Below are 23,544 nucleotides of genomic sequence, written 5' to 3'. Positions count from 1 at the left end.
CATTACTATTACCTGTCTTTTCCTGATAACTGGAGTTTCCTCCTCTGATGAGGTATCCTATGTGTGAGAGGATACCATGGCATCATTTGAAAGGGGGGTCCCAACTGTGGGATCGTTTCCCTTCGCTCCAGCTTGATGTTCCCCTTACCTCAGGCTTTCATCCTCCTTAGCAGTGCAGAGGCTGTCAGACCGAGGGTGGGACCATAGATATTTTGTGGCCCACCATAAAGATGTAAACTGTTTAGCAGGTATGTTGACTTCATCATCCTGTTGGGTGTTTTGGATGTTATGCGTGTTTTAGACCTGATACTGCCTGTGTAAAGTGATTTTTCCTCCCCCTCTCTTGTATCTTTAGGTAAAGGCGGCAATGTACTGGGAATACATGAAAGCCATTGGACTCTTTATCTCTTTTCTGAGCATCTTCCTTTTTATGTGTAACCATGTAGCCGCCCTGGCATCCAACTACTGGCTAAGTTTATGGACAGATGATCCTGTTGTTAATGGGACACAGCAGCACACGAACGTCAGGCTAGGAGTCTATGGAGCACTGGGAATGTCTCAAGGTTTGCCTAGAATTATCTATTAAGCTATTTTAAAACTAAGTGACTGGTTCAAAATATTAAGCCAAATGTTAGGAAGATAAATGACAAATGACCTGAGGTAACTTTGTGTGTCCAGGATTGCACAAAGGCTTGCTCAGAAATCTTTTGCTGCCATTAGTTTTATTTTGCTTTTTATGGGAAGGTTTAAATAATTGCAATAAACTATTCAGTTAGTGAATTTGGTTTTCTTTTACTGTCAGAAACAAAGCTAGAATAAATAAGGTTATGGCATCTGGAATCCTTCGCCTCTAGGTGACTAGTTCAAATCCATCCCAGGTTTGTGTTGACTGAAAGTTACCGCCATCTGATGGCTCTTTGACCTGTATGAAATTAATTGAATCTCAGTCCAGTTCCCAGTGGTCAGGAGCCACCAACCACGCCTTTTGATACTCTTTCACAACCTTACTGGCTGTTCTGCAGCAGCAGCCAAGGAGTGACTGAGCCATGTAGACTAAGCTATCCTCTCACTGCTACAGGGGTCTTTCCACTTCAGGATTCAGACACCCTGACAGAGTAAGCTTGCACAATTGCTCCCTGTTAGGTCCATTCTGTGCCTAAACAGGTTTTCTCTAACCTGAAATTAAACAGACATAATATCCCATTTCTCTTCAGATTTGCCATATCCAAACTTGCAGTGAGAAATAAATGGCTTTTTAAAGTGGAGCAGAGTTTAAGCAGGCCATGTGTGCAAATACTCTCTGAAGTCACATATTGAAAGGCAAACGCTTCCTTCAGATGAGAGTACCTTTTTCACTGAAGAACCTTTTAACACTCAGACCTAATAGTTCAGATCACTGTGTGCCTTCTTCCGTGAAGATTGATTGAATTTGTGTTGACTAAATTTACTATGGCTTAGATTTCACTACTTATTGAAACAAAGAATAAGCATAATTAGGAAAAACGTTTCTTCTCAGGGAGAAAAAAAGTTGTCAACTCCATTTTCTTTTTCAGGTATTGCTGTGTTTGGCTACTCAATGGCTGTGTCAATAGGGGGGATATTTGCTTCACGACTCCTACACGTTGACCTGCTTCACAGTGTCCTTAGGTCTTCAATGAGTTTTTTTGAACGAACTCCCAGTGGGAACTTAGTGAACCGGTTCTCCAAAGAGATTGACACTATTGACTCTATGATTCCCCAGATAATCAAAATGTTCATGGGCTCAACGTTCAACGTCATCGGGGCCTGCATCATCATTCTCTTGGCCACACCAATAGCTGCCGTTGTCATTCCACCTCTGGGACTTGTCTACTTCTTTGTTCAGGTAGGGAGCGTCAGCCATTGAGCTCTCACACCAGCGTTCGTCTCTAGTCTCCTTCTGTTACTTAGCTTCTAGATTTTAATGTGCTTGTGACTTGAGTCCATATTTGACTGACCATTTTTGGGTGCCATATGAAGTGCACTGTGCATGGCTGGCCCATCAGCTTGCTAGATTTCCAGTAATTGAGCATTCTCTACTTTGCAATTCTGAATAAGACTCTGTGTCAAACCATGAATAATTTTTGCTATCATGGATCATTTCATTGTAACTACTACACAGAAAATAATGAGAATATTAAAATATTTTAATATAACAGGACTTAAAGAAAATCTCTGTAGGAGTCTAAGGTACATTATGTAGAGTATTTCTCATTCAGAGCTCTAATATTGGGAAAGAAACTTTTATAATTCAAACAATGAGCGTGTGCTTTTAAGAGGCACAGATGTATAAAGTGCAAGTACAGTCAGAAAAGTGAGTCTAAAACAGAGAGAGGATAGGTTTGATAGGAACCTTTTTATTCTACAGTCTTGCTACGTGAGTGTATTGTCATGCCTGCTTACTTTAGTGGCAAAAATAAGACTTCATTGCTTTACTCCTGTGATCCCTGCAGAGCCAATACAGCCATGGGAAAGAATATTGGCTTCTCTTTTGGCTTCTGTATCAGTGGGTTTGTTTGCCAAGTTCCAGTTGCAGAATCTTTTTTTCCTGGTGGTGGTGCCTGAGCCAAAAAGAACTCAGCTTGGCTCTCAGATCCCAACTGAGATTGCATGACCAGCATTTGAGGGGAAAATACATCTTCCTGATGTGAGGAAATGTGATCTACAGCCATTTGGAGATGATAAACAGGAGCCCTCGCATTGCTGTTTTTACTGTGCTTCTTAAAAATGCGGTCAAACTAGATGATCATATGGTCTCTTCTGGTTTTAAAATCTATGAAGCAAATTGGATTTCTCTGATTAAGTGATGTATAGTACTCTTATCCAGAGGAAAGGTGTGGGTGAAAGTTGGCTCCCTTGATTCCCTGTAGTTGTTGTTAATAATTGAAATAGTGTCCGTGCTGTGCCTACTATTTGAATTCTTAGTGTCGTACTCAAATTGATTTCCAGAGATTTTATGTGGCCACCTCTCGCCAGCTGAAACGGCTTGAATCTGTCAGCCGCTCACCAGTGTATTCTCACTTCAACGAGACCCTCCTGGGCGTCAGTGTCATTCGAGCCTTTGAGGAGCAGAAGCGTTTCATACATCAGAGTGACTTAAAAGTGGATGAAAATCAGAGAGCTTACTACCCCAGCATTGTCGCTAACAGGTAAACCGGCATGAGTGTTGGGTCAGTATACAGAGAGCCAGTTGTATAGCGAAGTGTTCCGACAGGTAAAAGATCCCCCAGAGTCAATAATTAATCAATTGGAAATAAATGAGTTTAATTATAAACACAGGAGTAATATAGGTTTAACTAGTTATAAAAGGACATAAAAACAATTAAGCACAAAACAAACTGATATAAGAAAGTATTAAACAGGCAACTAACTACAAAGACCTAAACTAATATTAACCAGACAGTGGTTCCTTGACCAGGAATCAAACCCTGGTCTTCCACATGGTAGACAGGGACACTTACCACTATGCTACACAGACAACTGGTTGCTTGTAGGAAACAGAAAGGTGTTACACAGACTTAACTGAAAAGCACAGAGGCAGAAGCAATTAACTGGAAGTTGCTTGTAAGCACAGACTTAACTGAAAAGCACAGAGGCAGCAGTTAACTACAGGAGGGAATGCTCTCACATAGAGATTTCACAGACAATGAGTTAATTACAAGGCACAGAAGGGGTGGGGGGAGTCACACGGGCAGTCAACTGCAAAGGGGGCACACGGGCAGTCAACTGGGGGGCAGTCAACTGCAAAGGGGGCAAACAGGGTTTAAAACAGAAACTGCACAGAAGGGGGGGGGGGTCACACGGGCAGTCAACTGCAAAGGGGCAAACGGGCAGTCAACTGCAAAGGGGCAAACGGGGTTTAAAACAAACTGCACAGAAGGGGGGGGGTCACACAGGCAGTCAATTGCAAAGGGGCAAACGGGCAGTTAAAACAGAAACTAAATGAGAGAGAGGGTTAGCAATGGGGGGGGGGGGCGGCTTCTGCTTTCAGAGTAGGTTTAAAACAGAAACTGAAAGGGAAAGAGAGTTAGCAATGGGGGGGGGGCAGCAGCTTCTGCTTTCAGAGCAGATTTAAAACAGAAACTGAAAGAGAGAGAAGGTTAGGATCTTACCAGTCCCAGCGGGGAAAGTTGCAACATCACCCCTGAAGCTAAGTAGCAACACAGAGCAGGCTTACACGTTCAGGCTCGGAGTCCGGAGTGGGAGAGGGAAAAAACAGGGCAGCTGGTGTGTCTAGCAGATGGTGAGTTCTCTCTGGAGCCTGGGGCGTGCCCTGGCTTTAAACTAATCACTTCAGGTGGCCAAGGTTACTCCTGATTGGAGGGGAGACATTTGAATCAGGGCAAACCTTTGGCTGGGAGGTGAGCTGACTGTTAGGGTGGCTGTGCTTTCAGTCACATAGACAGCTGCTCCCAGTCACCTGGTCAGTTTCAGGAGAAGCAAGAAAATTGCCTAATAAGGTCAGTTTCAGCAGGAGTGAGCTAATGGCCTAATAAGGTCAGGTCGAGGTTTTACTGATGCACCAGGTGGGTAGGTGGGGGCGAGAGGTGGACATATCAGGTACTGCATTGCAACACGAAGGTGCAGTTTTACAGTCCTTGCTTGGTTACTCTGATACAAACCATTGATACCAGAGCAAGTTTTGCTAGAAGGAGGACTGCAGGGTTGGGCCCTAAAGCATTACTTTAATACCAGGATCCCCACATTTGCTTACTGTAGCATGTAGTTAGAAAGATTTTGATTTAGTTTAGGATGTAACTACTGGGGTTCATGTTTCACAGACCTTTGCTGAACAAGTGCTAGGGACGTGCAGCAGTGGGAGATCAGAAGCTGCAGGATCAGGAGATCAGAAGCTCCTTCCTTTCCTCTCTACATTGTTCATTTAGCTTAATGTGGCTGTGTTGGTACCTGCGACCCGTCAATTTCAAGGTTAAAGCAGGAATTTCTGCCCTTGACACTTAATATCATGTGCTGGAAATGGCCAGATAGCTCTGAAGATGGCAGTTCCCATGTCACTGGCAAGTATGGGGATGAGTGGATGTAAATGCCTCAGTATAACCATATATTTTAAAAACAGATGTGAATTTAAGGATGTTCACCATGAATTTTTTTTGTTTAATCAGATATTTCTGGAAAATTGAATCACTTATCTGTTTTGCAGGTGGCTGGCTGTCCGGCTGGAATGTGTGGGGAACTGCATAGTCCTCTTCGCAACGCTGTTTGCGGTGATTGCTCGCCACACCCTTAGCCCTGGATTAGTTGGGCTCTCAGTGTCCTATTCATTGCAGGTAATTGGCATCAAGAAATCTTTCTGAACTTTAAGACTACGTCACAGTTCAGTTCTCAACACTAATTCCGTTACAGATTTATTTTCTGTAGTCATGTACAAACTGAATCCCAAAGTACTTCATAAAACAAAACAAGTCCTAGGGGGGAAACTAATTTGAGAAGCATGCAATGGAGAAAATGTTTACAGGTGACATTTGAAGAGACAGAGTCAGAGGTGGGGCAGTAAAGGGCTGTCCTATGTGATTGGGGGCTGTAAAGAGAAACCTTTTGCACTAGTGAGACGAAATTGTGCTGAGACACCACACTGACCCTCGCAGGACAAATGGGGAGCTGTTTAGGGATCACATTAGTGGCCAAGTTCTGCCTTAGGATGCACTTGTACAGCTCCCATGGCACGTGTATCTGAGGGTAGAACTTGGTCCCAGACAGTATATTCTACATAATTGTAGAAGGTCGCTGATTGGTTCTCATCCCATCCCAGTGTTAAAGCCAAGTGCTGTGTTCGTTATGCATTTAATGAGCAGATGGCACTTTGGGTTGTCATCTCAGTATTGCATGCTAATGTTCTTTTTTATGTTAATGCCCATTTGTATTGTAAATACTACATTTAGGAATTCTCTTTGCAGATTACAACGTACTTAAACTGGCTGGTTCGTATGTCGTCTGAGCTGGAAACTAACATTGTCGCTGTGGAAAGAGTCAAAGAATACTCTGAAATGGAGAAAGAGGTACACTGTGGCTAGTATGTTGTGAAGCTTCTCCCCTGAGAGTTCCTTTGCTTATGTCTAAAGGTCTTCCTTGCTATTAACCAATGCAAGGGCTTGCATTGTGTGATCATTGTCTTTCTAATGGGACAGGAAGAGGATTTTCTTTCAGTCAATGTGCTCCTCCTAACTGGCTAGACTACAGTATTGATTTCTGAACAAAAGAAGATATTGTAATGTGTTTCTTTCCATTCTGCTAGTGGACTACATGTGCGGCACTTACCTTGTCAGTAAGGGCAGAGTTTCTGTAATCCAGAGATATTTGAATTTGCTTTTTAAGAGCTAGTTGTTTCCTTCATACTGAATGCTGAGAGTACCCTCTAGTGGCAGAATGTTAACTTTGCAGGTATTTTCTTCACTTCCAGCATTTGTTTTCTCTGTCATTATTTGTGCTTAGTTTTTGGGAAACCCTTGCCCATACTAAATTAATAATGGAGCGATGCAAAATTCATTTTTGGTCTGATGATGACTCATGCAAACTTCTTTTGTTCACACGTGTTGTACCTGTGTTGTTATCACATTAGTAATTGTAAGAGAGGCTAATCCTGGGAGGTGAGGCTTGTTTTAATCAAGGCTCAAATTCTTCATAACTTTCGAGTCTAATCTGACCCTTGAATATACATTATTAACCTCATTGTCTCAAAGCAGCTGAATTTGTCCTTTTGTGTTTTTCCAGTGCAGCCCTTTTTGAAAACAAGACTTCTGCCTCTTTGTTATTCAAAACCTAGTGGAGCTATTTCTTAGTTTGCTCAGTCAGATGGGTCGAGAAGGGTAATAGATCTGTTAAATGATCTAGCTCACCGGGTGGGTGATTGTTCTTTCAGGCTCCATGGTGCATTGAGCAAACTGCTCCGCCAAACAACTGGCCTCATGAAGGCAAAGTGGAGTTCAGAGGCTATGGCTTACGTTACCGGGAGGATTTGGATTTAGTTTTGAAAAACATAAATGTTACCATAAATGGAGGAGAGAAGGTAAGTAACATGGCTTGCTATTTATACCAGCACTTCCTTTATAAGCTATCATATGTGTATAATAACCTCATGCGTCAGCTGACGATGGGATTTGAGCCCTGAGATTTTCAGCACTAAAAGGATGAGGTTCTATCACTGGAGCTAAAAGAATAAGTCCTTTAGCTGGCAGATGTAATGGTGGGCTCTTACTGTCTTATAAAGACCAGCCACTAGAGTGGGACAAAGACCCTTGCTCTGCATTGTGGGTTACACGTGCTCTCTGTTTTCCTGGGCATGTGTTCTTTTGGTGTAGAAATACAAACAGATGTACTGGAGAATATGGAGAATTACCGTTTTTATTCAACACAAGCAAAATGAAGTGGTGAAGTTTAAATTGCACTTACTGCTAAAAACCTAAGTAATGTGTCATATATCGCATTTTACTGACTTTTGTGCATCCATTCTTTATGTAGGTTAGTACATTATTTGCTTTGAAAATAAAATATAAGGCAGTCTATAGTAGTACAGATCATACAAGCATAAATACAAAAAAAAGGTATATGCTTTACTTCCTAATCAAGCATAGAACATACATGCAACCCAGTATTATATTAATGAGCAAATTGTATCCTAAATTCAGGTGGAAAAACAAGATCAAAACCTATAGGCCCACACCTGTAACTACAAAACCCGCACAAAAGAAAGGAATGGGTATGATCTGAACTTTGTCAGACCTTCTCTGCTGCACGGTTTCACCGTAATTCCGTTTTCCTGTCCAGTGACGTCCTGAGGCTTTTCCAGGTGGCATTGGAATTTTGATGTGCTGTTTGAAGCATAATTTCGTTTTCCATTTGTATGCTGGTGCCAGCTTAGTTCTCCATTTTCTTACCATAGTTGCAGAGTGCCAGGTAAACTGGGTATTGCGAGGCTGTCTGAAACTGTGTCCACTTTGGGAGACAGTTGATGTCACTTTGACTTTATCCTTTCCCCTGAATTATTAACCAGTAACTTCTTTCTGTGTGCTTTCTAATAGGTGGGGATAGTTGGAAGAACAGGAGCTGGGAAATCCTCCCTTACTCTGGGTTTATTTCGAATCAATGAATCGGCAGAGGGAGAGATTATTATTGATGGAGTTAACATTGCAGAAATAGGGCTCCATGACCTGCGGTTCAAGATCACCATTATTCCCCAGGTAGGTGCAAAGTTCCTTCTGATACCATAATATATTTCTTAAGGGCTATCGAAGCTTTAATCAACTGGATGCATATATTATTAATATATCTTCTTACGGTCTGATCCAACACACAGTGAAGTCAAGTGGGACTCTTTCAATTGACTTCAGTTGGCGTTGGATCAGGCTTTTGTGCTGCCTTGGGCATGTTTCCCTGACCTTATGTAACAAGTCAAACTTGGATCTGAATTGGTTGGAGCCCGGAGGCAGGCTCCATGGCCTTCTGAAATTATTAACTTAGTCTGTTAATTCCTTATAATAGATTTTCAGTAGTCACTTAGGTCCTGATGCTGAAGGTTGCTCAGCATGAGTACCGAGATTTGACCAGGTAGAGCAGCTGGCAGGGTGGGGTTTAGAAGCCTCTTTCTTTTCTGGGCTGATGAAGGGCATATACAGATCGCATATTACAGGATGAAGACTTCTCACTAGAATCACTGTAGGATTCAATACATTTTGCTCTGTTTTGACTATAACTTGGCAGATCAAGTCTGATCTCTGTAGTTCATTTCTGTTTAGGAACTATGAGAGAAAACCTTAATCATATGGGGATATGCCACTGGGCACTCTAGTTTTGAGGGTTTAGGATCATGTTATTGTTTTGGGCTTGATGTCTGCTTATTATGACTGAGTAAATTCCTGACCCTGGGTTTGGTGATCAAATATCTTTTAATTCAGGTTTTAAACTATTTGGTTTGAGTTGTTATGCTGTAGCATTTAGTCTACAACCTTTGCTGCCTATTAACAGTAATGCAAAAAGGAACTGGCTTTACATAATTGTAAAAGATGTACTGAAATTAATCTGTTAAAGGATCTGGATAATAAGTTTGGTCAAGGGATTATATTGCTTTTACCCTTTTTTGATCATTCTATATTAGATTTCAGCTTTGCTATCACTAACTGCCATAAGAGGAAATGGCATAAATAGATTCTAGGTATGGGATGTCTTCTGTGCACATGATGCATTTACAGTTTGGACTTTGAATCTTGTGGGAGTGTGTGCTGAGGTTTGTTTTTCACATACCGTTTTATTTGAAAAAGATGTTTTGGCATTTAAATTAAAGATATTTCCATGTATTCTTTGGTATTGCAACTGGTCTGGGCTTCTTTCTGCAGATGCATTTTCCATGCAAGGAATGAGTTTTTATTTAAAAAAAAAAATTAAACTCAAAATGATCTTTTGCTATAATTATATATTCCTTCAGTCGCCTACAAAATACTCCATTTTCTTTGCCATTTAAATGAAATCCGTCTTGAGTACTTGCCATATTCTTTGTATGTAGAAGTGCTGAGTGCATGCTGTTTTCTGACTAGGATCCAGTATTATTTTCTGGCTCTCTGCGTATGAATCTTGACCCTTTTGACAAATACTCTGATGAAGAAATTTGGACATCTTTGGAATTGGCTCACTTGAAAAATTTTGTGTCATCTCTTCCTGATAAACTTAATCATGAGTGCTCTGAAGGTGGAGAGAATCTCAGGTATAGTAAAATGCCTTATTTTTGCAGTGAAAATTTACTGTTAGAGCTACACTTTCAAAAGCATATGTTTGTATGTTCCTCCTCCTTTATTTCAGACTTCAGGTTCAATATTACTACTTAGGACATTATTGATATAGTACAAACAGGAAAGATCCCTGACCCACAAACCTTAAAATCCATCGCAGACATCTAAATAGTTCATATGAAAAGTAGTCTTAACAATATAAATAAATGTTGTCGTTTTCATTCATTGCCTAAGACCTGATTATCTTGTGTTGGGGAAACAAAGTAATTTTAATGTGGAATTGCCAGATAATTAGGTGTGTTTGAAAAAATTTTAAGCTTTAAACCATGTAAGCAAAAGTACATATTTAAGAAATAGTTAATAAATATAAATCTAATATATTTGGCTTGGACAATCCTAGGGAAAATTTTGGTAAACTTTAGGCTACTGTAGTTGCTTATAACGTGGAAAGAGAATTGAACCTAACAAATGCAGTTTTCATACTGCAGCTGAAATATAACTGCAATACCAATCCTAAATAAATGCATTCAACCTACTGATGGTTTACTGGTCGCCAAACCAGTTCAAATACAAAACTATGGAGCACTTTGTCACAATCTGCATTGTTTGAATGCTATAGTCTGATGTACTTACACATTACAAATGGTTTCCATGTATCTTTTTCTTTTAAAAAAGAAGCTCTTTAAAACTTTTGTTACCATTTAAGAAGCTGTAGTAAGACGCACTCAGTTGACGGAGAAGAAATAACAGGCCTTGAAGTTAATTTCGTACCTAAAGGTTGCTAGACACTTAGTACCTAAAATTCACAAAAGCTTATACAGGAAATAAAGTTAGAGTGTGAAACAAAATACAAGTTCCATCTTCCAGTTAACTTTTCTGTTTTTACAAAGTGTTGGACAGCGTCAGCTGGTGTGCCTTGCTCGGGCTCTACTTCGAAAGACCAAAATCTTGGTTTTAGATGAAGCCACAGCTGCTGTTGATCTTGAAACTGATGACCTTATACAGTCAACAATAAGGATCCAATTTGAAGACTGCACTGTTTTAACTATAGCACATCGTCTAAACACTATTATGGACTATGAAAGGTAAAAGGATGCAACTGTTGCAAAGGGAGGGTCTTTATTCGCTGTATCTTATGTTGAATAGGAATCTCCATTAACCAAAAATGGACACTGATCTTCTTTTTCCTTGTTTGCTAGGCCTGTTATGAGCTGAAATTCATGGCTTCTTTCTGTCTCAGTATTGCCAGTGTAAGCATTCTGAGGGTCAAGTTCTGTCCTTGGTTATGGTCATGCAACCCTGTTGTTCACAGCAGGCTTGCACAGATGTATCTGAGGGCAGCACTTGTTCTTGCAGTTGAAATGTGGACTCATGATGTCCACTCTTTCTCTGAGTGGGGATAGGAATCAAAACTTGAGAAGCCCCAGACAAGGGTGTTTTTACTTCTCCACTTTTTCTGGACCTTACAGTAGACCCTTGTAATTGGATTGGGGAGCCACATTGTTCATGGGATGAGGCAGGAGAAGAGGGCATTATATCCCCATCAAACTTGCCAGGGTTCACCATCTCGGTTAACGCTCACACAGTCCTAATTCAGGCACTCCAGCCTTCATGGAATGGAAGACCCCTTTCCCTCTCTCCCCACCTCCCGTCCCCCCACGAAAGATGGAGCACCAACCAAACATGGAGGCCCTAGCAGTGTTTCTCTCCCAGCTGTCAGCCAGTTGGGAGTAGCTGCAAAGAAGCATTTCAACTCTGAACTCTGGATTTTCTGACTTCTTAGGGCTTGCTTTCATGTCCTTATTGTTACAGTAACACTGTTACTTTGCTAAGCACAGAGTAAATCAGTGTATCTGAGGCAGGATTAGTGAGATTGGGGACAGATTTGGCCTTTTGTAAAAGCTCTTTCAAATAGCTTGTGTTATTTCCTGTTGGCTATGAGATCCTGTGCTAAGATTGCTAAAATTCCAGATAAGTCACTATTATTTTTGACCATTTTTCTTCTTTTCCTGTTTTAGAGTTATAGTCCTTGATAAAGGCGAAATTGTGGAGTGTGATTCCCCAGCCAACCTACTTCAGAAGAAAGACATTTTCTATAGTATGGCCAAAGATTCTGGCTTGGTGTAATACAAGAACTTAGCTTGTACGTATAGGGAAGAGGGGTAGAAATTGACTGACTATACACGTTGAGAGGATTTTGAGAACTATAACTTCCTTTGTTCTGCTATTTAAACCAAACATGTCCACCTCAGACCCAGAAGAATCTAAGTTTAACATGAAGAAGATAAAAGTAACACAAATGCAATGTTTTTTCTTTTTCCTTAAGGGTTTATTTTGAAGAAGTAGGACTTATGTACGTACTGTGCTAAAGACCAAACTTAGACCTATTTTATTTTTTGCCTCAAATCTATCAAACTGCAGTCCAAAAATGTTTGAGTTACTCTTCTGAAAGCAAGAAAAATCCATTTTCTTTCCTTTGATTTGCTAATATGTTCTGAAGGTCCTTTTGTCTGAAAGCTCTTTGTAAAATACTACCTGTTTGATTAGTTGATATTTACCATTTTAAGAACCATCTACTGTGGGATGCACTCAGGACATTTTTTGGAATAGCAAATAGTAATGTGGCCCAACATTTTTATTCCTTGTTAAATACTGTCATGTTCCAGGTCTTGTCTTGGCACTTATTGTATGTGATCAATGCTTTCATGCACCATGTTAAAGTTTTCATGTGTTGATACTTTACAGCAGCAAGTTTACGGAAATGTGTCTATCTCATTGATGTGAAAAAGCAAAATCATAGTCAATAGTATTTATTAAGCAGATGTGGAATGTCAGTCATTCTAACACCAAATTCTTGCTTGTATACAAAAATTAATGTACTGCAATATTAAGTATCCAATTCTGTACTCCCTATTCACTCAGTGGTTCTTACTTATGTGAAAAATACCATTTATGTCAATGGGGGGAAGGGTTACCCTTGTGAGTAAGGATTTACATGAGTGAAGGCTACAGAGTCAGTTATGTTGTAATTTGGTTGTTGTATTGTTGGTCATGGCATTTCATTGTCTCATATTTAATTCAGAAGACCTGCCACATCCAGGACTATTAGCCCTGTGGAAACAGAAACTTTCTTTAGAGGCTGCTGCTACTAATTTTTAATTCTTGTCTAAAATGCTCTTACTGTTCCAAAAAAATACACATTTTACGAGTTAAAATGTGTGGGTGTCAGAGTGGCCTGATGGAGCTGAATTTACAGTGAAGTCTAGTTCCAAGAAACTCAAGTGGTTTTTTTACTTGGTAGGAAAAAGAAAAGTCGCATTTTCTCAAGTTCCATACAGTCTTATTTTATAGAAAAGTTGCTGAATAACTGCGGTTTGAGTTCAGATGGATCCAAATATCTACCATGCTGGAAATGTGGACTGTGGTGCGTTACGTTGCTGACCTTAAAACTAGACAAGTGTCTTCTCTTAGAACAAAGCTATTTATATTTTGTAAATTATGATTCTTTAAAATTGAATAAATTGAACATTTCTTTGGTATCTTTTGTAATGACTATAATGGAAATAGGAATATTTGCAAATAACTTGCAGTAAACTTTTTGTTTGAAAATGATTGTCCCTATCTTTTATACTCCTTTTTGTAAACTTTTATTGACAAGTGTATTTGCTCCATTATTGACAAATTTGACAGTTTAAGGCCCAGAAAACTGTGGGTGCATCTGAGGTTGATGTTCTTGCCTTGAAAACTAAGCCTCTAAAATATCACCACTTAAAGAATTAATAGATGATAATAATCTGCCTTGTCCTCAGGCCTGTTTTTGAGGGGAATATAGGAAAGTGTGTGCTTTGAGATAAGCAGGTCATCATAATCAGATTACATGTAGTACTGCCAAAGTTACATTGTAAAATAAGCAGAGAGTTTCTCTGAGATAGCACATAAAAAGAATTGGATCCCCAGTGTGAGGGCTTTGCAGTGCCCAGATCCTATAACTGATGTTTGCTGCCCTTTTCAGATGGCACTGTCACTATGTAGCTGTTCCATGAAAATATTTTAACACTTGCAAATAAAGGTGGTTCTTCTGGCTACCAAGTGCCCAGTTTTAGACTGAGAGGTGATTATTGATCACCAGGTGCTGGCGCCAAGATTCTTTGCTGGATTTTTACCAGACCTCCTTGCTCCCCAACCTGGGAGCTGTGCTCCCACATGATCTGCTGGTGAGTTCCACTCTAAGCACACACTGGAAATCTGTAGTTGTAGCTAAAATAACTTGTCATGATGGAGGGGCCACTGGGCCAAACATGAGTAGTGCTGCCTCCCTGTGAGCCAGGTCACTACACTGTTCACTCAGATTTGGCCCAGTCACCCACCTGTCATGAGGGAGAGGTGGGCAGGCCAAACTGTCGTGGTGCTGCAACTCTGTGCCATTTGGAAGTAACATCTGAAGAATCTAGGAAACCCCCAGATAACTGGACTATCTGAAAAAAGATCAAGAGTTTTAGGGCATGAAAGAGGGGTGAAGTCTGACTGGTAGGAAAGGCCCTTCACCTTAATCTTTCTGGTCCCTGTCTGTAACTTGCTCCTTATCTGCATGATTTACAAAATCCTAGCATATTTCAACCATCATTCCTCAAGCCTTTCCCTCTCCAAAATCAGTTCTATTGTACCTACATCTGAACAGTACCTAATTATGCTACATGCTTTTAAGATGTTTCCTACTGGTGTGTCTTGTACTAGACTAGACTATGACTAGAAAGGAGTGTCATAAAAGTTGAACCATGCAACACTGCTTAAAAATGTCTTTAGACATGATATGGCATGTAGTTAATTGTAGCTTTCTCTTCTATTTGTTTCCTTTCTTTTGGGGTTGCTGAATGTTTTTAAGTGTTGCACATTCAAGCCTTGCCTGGGTGAAAGATACATTCTCCCACTTCGCTATCTTTCCCTTTTGATGGTGGTTGGTAAGTGTGCACAGTCATGGCATGAGGGCGAGGATTAGAACAGTACTGTGTGTTCTGTTCCCTTCTTGTTTCCAAACACCCACTGCTAACTATTATTCCTGTGTAGTAGCTGCCATGCTTGTTCTCCTCCAGTGGGGCTGCTGCCTTGTAAAAGTCTTATTAAATCTCAACTCAGTTCTCTCCTGGCAGTTTATGAATTCCACTACAGCCATTTCTCTTTGTTGCTTGGATTCTTTGCAAGACCTAATGGCTCCATGGAGAAAGAGACTATTGCATATGCAGTGTTGAAAAGGACTGAACTTGTTTTAAAGCTATTAATGCTAACATTTTTGGAGGGGGAAAGGTTCTCCATTTCTAGAGGGGATTTTTCCTATTGCTGTGCATTTTGACAGGGTTGGCAGCTCTGAATATGCCCCCTTTTCTCTGGAGAGCAGCAGGAACCATTTTTGGTGGCAGAAGAGTCTCCGTATCAAGAGAAGTGCAGGATCTAGAGCAGTGGGCTTCAACCTGCTGCCCAATCAGTACACAGCTCCAGCCCATGACATCTGCAGGGCCATACAGATAGTATTGGATGCAGCCCACTATGTTAAATAGGTTGAGAACCACAGATCTAGAGGATGAGTTGCCACCTGAACCAGGAGTTTCCGTGGGTATTGTGCAATGAGAAAAGACAAACCAAAAGATGAACAATAAAACAAAGTTAATATTGTGAAGGTTGGGCTCCAAACATGTAAGAGAAACTCAATAAAAAGACCTGCAGCTGTATCTACACTGGCTGCTCCAAGAGTGAGACAACTCACAGAGAAGCAATGTTTACATACAACCTTTTATTTTGATTTTAATTCAGAGCAACTGAGCAGTGTAATAAAATAAATCTAGCCCCACGTTGCCTTGTCAAACCCCTTACAATCCTGCTTCTTAATTCCTAGACTTCTCTCACACACAACTGCAGCAGAACATGGTGGCATCTTCTGCAGAGGTGGCTTTTGGATGCAACGTGCAGGGCAGCACTTGAGGCATTTTGTTCTATGTACCATTCACAAATAATGCAGCATTCAAATACCTGTCTTAGCTTACACACTCATTAAAGTATGTTAATTACTCTTCTCAGTGTTCTACAACCTCAAAGCCGTGTTACACACCGTAATCTATAAAGCCCAATCATTGTATTGCTTGTACTCTGGCTACGAGCCACTGTTTGCTGCTTAACAGCTGAGACCAGATGGGGTGCTCCTGATTTGAAAGTCTGGAAGCAGGAGCCCTGTGCTCTGGAGCTGGCTTCTCCTACAACTCCAAGGAGCTTGAATCAGATAGATGGGCAGGATATATCTCTCTGGGGGTGTGAATAGCAGTATGCATCCACGTGCTGTGCTGTAACTCTCCCGTGTGGATGCTGAGGGCATGAACTAAAAGGTTCCTAGTTCACATTAATTTTGTCCTCTTCAGACAGGATTACATTAATATGAACTAAGAACCTTTTAATTCAGGCCCTCAGCATCCACACGGGGGAGTTACAGCACAGCACTTTGGTTCAACCCTGCTATTCACACCCCTGTAGTCCAAACAGCGGGCAGTGTAGATATACCTTAGATGGCCAGTTCTTAGGGCATGGGCAGCCTCCTTGTTCTGTGTTTGTACAGTGACTATCATGGTGGCATCGTGGCCCATGACTGGGGCTCCTATGTATTCCCCGACAGTCTATAGCATACTTGTTGTCAGATTGGTCACTGGGAATATTCAGATTGCAATAGCTTTTCTGGCAAAGCATAAACAACTCCTAGTACAAGCTTGCTGGAATTAACAATTGCTTAGCATGTATGACTTTATTGTACATGAAACCGTTGTCTACATCCAGTGAGGAAATTACATTGTTGCTGGTTTAGCCAAAAGGCCCCATTATTTACAGAAAGGAAGGGCCTTGTTTATACAGTTAAAGATGGAATCTGCGTATTATACAATAGCAAATGACTACGTGTGATTGCGGTTCTGAGATAAACAGGTAGAATCAATGTGTTGCCTGAGGTCACACAGGGCCGGTGGCCAAGCCAAAACTAGAACTTGCTCTTGAATCCCGCTCAGTGCCTTATCCATGAGACCATCCTTCCTTCACATAAAAGGATGAAGTATTTTTAGTATTATTAAGCCCTATCACAGCAGAGCTTCTTATAATCAGCAAGGGAGACAAGGAGAACAGTCCATGAAGGCCACCTTGCTGTGACAGTCTAACTTGAGTCCCTCAGATCCTACAGTGATGCACCAATACAAAGGCCTAAAATAGACCCTGAGTCATGAATTGGAGGTTCTAGAAAGCTATTAGAGCTATTTAGTCTAAAAGAAACTGTTCTGACTTCAATGCAAGTTTCATGCTTTATTGCTTATGTCCTTGTTTCCCCAACGTCTGTTCCACGTTTGGCGGTAGGCAGAGGGTTAATCTGGTCAGGTGCATGACAGTGCTTCATTTTATACAACCATGTTAGACTCTGCTGCAAGAGAAATATTTAATAAGACAGAGAAAAAATTATTTATTGGGTTTCAGATTGTGATCCATTTAATGATTTACTAGGATTATGCATTATTGTTATAAACCTCTGTAATTAGATTCTTTCCTGACAAACCATCTGTCATTTTGCACTAAAGAATGTCAGAGTAAAAGTGCCCTCCTGCGTCTGTCTTCTATCTTGTTAGAATTTAGAAATATCAGTGCCATTAAGATAAATGTGTCAACCTTTACTTGAAACATATTTATAGCTGCTTTCTCCAGGGCTCCTCGATATGAAAGGGATAACAAGGTGTTTAGTCTTCAGGAATTCAGCTGATGTTTTTGGTTATTGCCATTGTGCCCTGATTCAGTTTTGATCTAAGATCTTATTGGCTCTGACTGGGGTATGATTTTTCTTATTTACTTAGCTTATTTGCTTAATTAACCTTTCCAAACTGTAGACAGGACAGGAATACAATAAATACATGAAAACAGAAATATGGTTAACTTTAGTTTATACGCTTCCAAGCAGAGGTTAACCCATATTAACACTTCTCTAAAAAGAGGCTCATACACAAGAGTGCCTAGGTGTATGCTTCAGATTTGGGCTTGGATTCTGAATTCCCCATTTGGTGATTTGGTTTAGGCCATCTATCACTTAGTTACATTTCAGACATCATCCTGTACAACTCTTGTGTATGAGCCTCTTCTTAGAGAAACAGGGCTTTACTGTGACCTTTATGCACAGGGATTTTAAACCCATAAAAAATCTGCCCATAGAGGTGACTATAAGATAAAGTAACTGCTATGCACATGGGGGCAACTGCATGGGATTGAATTGCAACCATATACACTAGCCGGACATTTGGCTGTATGGCTTCCAGATTTGAGCAAATGTGGGATGACACAGGTCTGGCTGCTGCTTACTCACGGCCTAATCCAACTCCCATTCACATCAGTGGGAATTGGACTGGGTCCTAAAGGAGGAGGGTGCTTTCCCCAGGATGTTGATTCGGGCCCACTTTTGCAAACTCCGATTTGTTTACATGAGTAATTCCATCAAAGTTAATGGCGCTACACTTGCGAGTAAGTTTGCAGGACTGGGCTGTTAGTGGGCAAAAAGAGTGCAACGTGTGTCCACATAGTCATTAAATCCTGTATATGTATCTTCAATATAGGTAATCATTGGCATAACTGCCCATTTGCACTTAACTTCCCATTTTGCTCGTGGGAATGTTGTGTGCCAACCCTGATCATTAATGCACACTCATGCTGCTGGGAGTACAGCTGGAGACTCAGATGGTACCTGTATGTATTCATCAGCATCAGCCCATGAAGATTTGTACATGTAGGATTCTGTTTGATTTAATTTTTAAAGGACGTGGTTATTAATGCGCATCACTCTGTTTTTTCTACTTTACATTTGATACTGGTGCTAGCACAGCTCCTCCTGTCCTGCCCTGGAGATGATCCTCCCATTCCCTTCTGCCTGACAAACTGGATCAGTAAGTGCTTTGGTCTCCTGATGCTGCATTTAGTCGTCATCCTAATTATGCATAATTTAGTCTCAAACTGACTTACATTCAGATGAGCCATACGCTGACTATCAGTGTATGGCTCATCTGAATGTATTATAGACGCTACCTTGTTATGCTGGGCTTGGGTCAGTCTCACTGCACTGATATGTCTCTGGTTGTCAGTTTCTACAGCTTTCAAGATTTCATTATTTTTCTAGTCCTGGCAGCAAATAAAACCTTTCAAATGTGAGTCAGTGTGGAAACATTTTCCCGCATCCGTGGATGGAAACAGGGAGTCTGTTCATCCCTAGTTTTGGCATACTAGTCTCTTCCTCAACAGAAATGTGTATAAGTGAAATTAGAATTGCCTAGAACATTGGTTTTCTTCCCCCGCCCTCCAGAATCTAGGCTCAGTGGCAAACGCTTCTTTTCTGTCTCAAAGGATGGTCAGCTAGTTTTCAGAAGCGTGTGGGGAGAGAGAGAGATCCCCTATTTCGGCTAGGAAAGGGGGCCTGATTCTGGTGCCCAGGTGAATTATTTTACCATGGAGCAGAAGAAAAGCTGATGAAGCAGAGATTCCCCAGAAAAGCTGAAGGGTGCAGATGGGCCTGTTTCACTCTTGCAGATCCTGTGTAAAATGGTCAGGGCTCACTACCTGCCGAGCTCGCTCTATATGGCCCTATACATTGTGCTGTTGTCTTGCAGCCTGTATTTGAGCAGGTAACTCACACAGGCCAGCCGGCCACAAAAGATACTGTTTTTTAAAGAAAAGGAGGTAAAAAAGTTTTACCTTGAGATTGAGTAAAGTTCTCAAGCTTGGAGACGCTGATGCCATTTTTCTTTTTGTGGGGGGAGAGTCAGGTCAGAAGTAACCGATCCCCACCCTGTGAGGAATTGGGGCTATATATGTACAACTTACACATTTCTGATTGATATTTGTTAAGTTGTATTATGAAAAATTGCTGTGTTAGGAATGCCTATCCATATGTGGATCCAACATTGCTGACATGCAGCATGTGCACCCCAGATAAATATCAAACCAAAAATGGTACTTAAAAACACAGTACTTAAAATTGTACTTAAAAACTCCTCCAGACTATATTAAGCATTGGCCTTTATTAGTCACAGCTCGTGTTTTCTTACCATTTGATCATTCTTCATAAAAGTCATCTCCCAGGCATATAACTTGAGTCCATTAATCCCTTGAAGAATTTCATTGGTCAGGTTGATTATGGTGTCCTTTTGTCTCAACTGTCATTCCTGTTGGAAAAACACATTTCAGAAATAAGCTAAATAGGTTGAATTCTAGTTGAAGCTTGGACAGCTCTGGTGATCTTAACACAGCCATTTGGCACAGGATTTAAATGGTTTTATAGCGGAGATTGGAATTAATCCCCATTCTCTGTTTTTTTTTTTAAAAAAGAAATATTTAATGTGAATTCATTGCTGCTTAAAGGGTGCTAGACTGACAGCCTCAAAGTATGAAGCCCTCTCTTTATCCATAGAATGGGTATTACAATAGCAACGGCAGCACAAGCTTCCCCACACTGTCCACTTGTCCACCACTAAAGTTGAGACTGTAGGACATGTCGTTTTGCTGCCAAGATAAGCCATACATGTGCCTAGCGGCTGGAAACAGCACTTACACTGGCTGCAACAATCTTTACTTGCCACACAAGTGAGAAATTCTTTGCATATTTTGGCGCGCGTGTGAAGTCAAAATAAAACGTTACTTCTAATTTGATACTTACATCTAAACGTTGACCTTCTCATCAGAAAAAGAGCAAGACAAAACCACCATCTCCCACAGGCAACTGGCATTTGGACAATAAGATATGTTCCAGAGCTGAGTGATTACGAGAACTAAGTCACCTTTAACAATCCATGTTCCCTATTTAGATTGTAACCCTGTAGAGGCAAGGATTCATTGGGTACTGCAAATACAAGAGGGCTCTGATCCGTGCTTAGGGCATCTAGACATTACTGTGGTACATATAAGTTTTAATAATTCTACCTTGGTAAGTCAAACTGCAAATTTTATTCAATATTTTAAAAAATTGATACCTGGACAACTTTTGTCTTGATTGTAAAGACAATTATGAAAGGAATGTTTAATATAAACACTTCTATGCTGCTTTAGCCATTCCTTGAACCAGAGGAGAACAAAAGGAAAATGTTTACTTCAGGCAAGTTCAAATAGAAGTAATAACATTAAAAGAAAAAACTCTTCTTATGGATACCCCCCCCCCAGTCACTGATTTATGAGATTCAGCAGTACTACCGCTCCCATTTCTCTTAAAAGATTTGGCCAGGAGGGACAGTGTTTTCAGACTAGCCTCTTTTTTCTTTTTGATCTGCAAACAGTTGAGCATAAGACATCCACAGTCAGCTGGATGTTGGCTGAAAGATCAACCTCTACATTTTAAATTCCTACATAGCAACCCCATAAAACTCACTCCAGTACATGGGCGTTGAGCTAAATTCCTATGGAAGCAGGATGAACACATCTGTGCACAAATCAGGTCACCACCATCAATACCACCACCAGAGTCAGCAGCTTAAAAAAGGATGTGTGCTCACCTGCAGCGCCCATGTACTGCCACAGCACTGATCAGAGGCCTGGACTATGTATAATTTAAAGGGTCCACAAGATCCATCAGTTTCTGCACCTCCGAGGAGATCAGATTTATAATTTCCCCAGAAGGTGAAATCTATCTTGCTGCTCTTGTAATGACCAAGGACTGCATGAAAATAACTCGTGAGTTAAGGTTTAAAAACCAAAACTGCAACCTAAATGCATTCTTCATACCTTAGTCTAATACTTTTGTGCACAGGCAATATAGCTATCGAGTCATTACCCTGAAGGGTGAAGTGTTAGCTAGCTATGCCACTGCTGATTATTCCTTTCTGATCCCCTTAAGCACTTCGTTGGCCAGAGCAAGAGCGTTGTGGGCTAAGAGGGCACAAGCCGTGCTATTGCCTCCTGCTGTTCAATTTCTTTGTGAACACATTTCTCTCGCTCTGTATGGAGTGCACGTCTCAATAGCAGAGAACAGCATATTGGATACAGAGAGAGCCTTCATTACCCTCTGGTTGATCAATATTGTTTGACTTCCCCCATGCACTTTGCTGCCGTTTGCCAACAGTTTTCTGTACGTGTACAGTGGGTGCTCACAATGCTGCGAGTTCCTGTTTTGCTTGTTTCCTTTTCCTTTTTTGGGACTCTATAATGTTACCTGCTGACACAGTTCTTTTTCCCTCCTGAAGTCATTTGTCTCCCTAATGTGTCGGGCTGAATTTTTTTCTTGCAAGATGAATTATTACTGAATGTGGTAGATAAAGGCTTCAATGTTGACAGTGGGGATAGGGAAGTTCTCTCTTTAATCTTTCTCAATCCAGCAAAGCACTTACTCTCCTGCTTAACTTGAACTCCAATGGAACTATTCACAGGCTTGAATTTAAGCACGTGCTTTGCAGCCTTTGCAACCAAACGCCTGAAAACCTATTTCAGCAGCACAAAGAATTTGGGGACAACAAATTGTTGAGAAACAACCAGATGGCACAAGAGGGTGTCTGAATTCCATGCAGCTGACGGGGAGGGACTGTGGGGGATCTTTCAAAAGAGACCTTAAAATGGATGTGATGTCGACTTTTGCATGACCATAGGATATTTTGGAAGAATATGCACTCAGCCTAGTGCCCTCATTAAAAACAAAGAAAACAACTTTCCCCGCCCTGCTTTTGAGCTGATGTTCTGCTAGGCTGCCCTTGTTCATCCCAACGCTGGTGGCATGTTTACTTAGTTCCCAGTCCTCAATAGGTAATCAATAGGCATTTTTACTTTGCGGTCAGAGTTTGTAAAGCGCTTTGCCATCCTGCTGGGTAAAAGGCACTGTTTATATAAATGTAAAATCCGATTGTTACTCTAAAAACTCTGTTCTCCATGCTCTGCTTTTGTTTTTCTCTTTGACTGCTTTCATTTGAGCAGGTGAGATTACTGCTGAAGCTGGGACATTCTCTTGGTTTACAGTGGATTCTTGGTATCTTAGAAGGTACTTGCGTGCTGTCACTTCAGGAGATCTATCTCCCTTAGTTACAGGCAAAGAGCAGCTACTAGCATTCATGGAAGTTGTTAGACTTCCTTGGTAAGAATACTAACTGATCACAGCCTCTGTTCCAAACCACTCCTCTTCACTTGCAATATCACTGGAGAAGAGAAAGGGGTCTGAGTCAGAAGACAAGTGAATGAAAGAATAATAAACTGAGTGCAGGATGAAGGGATCTGGGCTGCCGCTGCTAAGCCAAATTAAATCTTCCTTGAATAACATCTGTTTTCTTAGTAGTAATAATAATATAATATGATATTGAGCTCTTAGAGTCTTTTTCATATTGTCAGTAGATCTCAAAGCACTTTACAAAGGTCAATATTTTACAGATTGGGAAATGGAGGCACAGGGAAGGGAAAGTATCAACCCAGTGTTGCCCAGCAGGCCAGGGGCAGAGCCAGAAACAGAAACCAGGTCTCCTGAATCCTACTCCAGTGTTCTAGCCAATAGGCAATCCTGCCTCCCAATTTAACTGGGTATGGCTCACTTGTTACAAAACCCTAAAACACAAAGTGGAATTTTTTTCCCAGGTGGAGAAATATTTGATTATTAATGGAAAATATTACTTGGAAATTGTTAGTATTTTTGTTATATGGCATATATTTTAAGAGAGAATTTGAACCTATGATTTTGACGAATTGTTGGACTGGATTATTTCTTGATGCCCCCTCGCCCTTTTCCTTGCCAGTGGAACAAAAGGGACTACATTTCAGTTGAAATGCAACATCA

The 23,544-nt window shown here is 40.8% G+C and overlaps 1 protein-coding gene across 3 annotated transcripts in view; it reads left to right on the top strand.

Annotated features, from left to right (window-relative positions):
* Nucleotides 1–13,367, top strand: part of LOC137155080 (multidrug resistance-associated protein 1) — a 76,708-nt gene extending 63,341 nt beyond the window's left edge. For 2 of the 3 annotated variants that reach the window (XM_067551054.1, XM_067551053.1), the window contains 10 exons: nucleotides 356–563; nucleotides 1,554–1,864; nucleotides 2,968–3,167; nucleotides 5,180–5,306; nucleotides 5,934–6,035; nucleotides 6,896–7,042; nucleotides 8,055–8,213; nucleotides 9,564–9,730; nucleotides 10,646–10,840; nucleotides 11,774–13,367. In XM_067551054.1, the coding sequence (XP_067407155.1) occupies nucleotides 356–563; nucleotides 1,554–1,864; nucleotides 2,968–3,167; nucleotides 5,180–5,306; nucleotides 5,934–6,035; nucleotides 6,896–7,042; nucleotides 8,055–8,213; nucleotides 9,564–9,730; nucleotides 10,646–10,840; nucleotides 11,774–11,882 (1,725 nt within the window). In that variant the 3' untranslated portion in view covers nucleotides 11,883–13,367. Of the gene's footprint in view, nucleotides 1–355; nucleotides 564–1,553; nucleotides 1,865–2,967; nucleotides 3,168–5,179; nucleotides 5,307–5,933; nucleotides 6,036–6,895; nucleotides 7,043–7,661; nucleotides 7,961–8,054; nucleotides 8,214–9,563; nucleotides 9,731–10,645; nucleotides 10,841–11,773 lie in introns of those variants that run through there. The other variant, XM_067551055.1, reaches the window with a different exon arrangement.
* Nucleotides 13,368–23,544: the final 10,177 nt, after the last annotated feature.

This window comes from Emydura macquarii, unplaced genomic scaffold (genome assembly GCF_026122565.2).
Source record: "Emydura macquarii macquarii isolate MOO-44397 ecotype Brisbane River unplaced genomic scaffold, CSIRO-AGI_Emac_v2 contig_1348, whole genome shotgun sequence".
Lineage (NCBI taxonomy): Eukaryota > Metazoa > Chordata > Testudines > Chelidae > Emydura > Emydura macquarii.
This window is presented reverse-complemented; position numbering and strand designations above follow the sequence as displayed.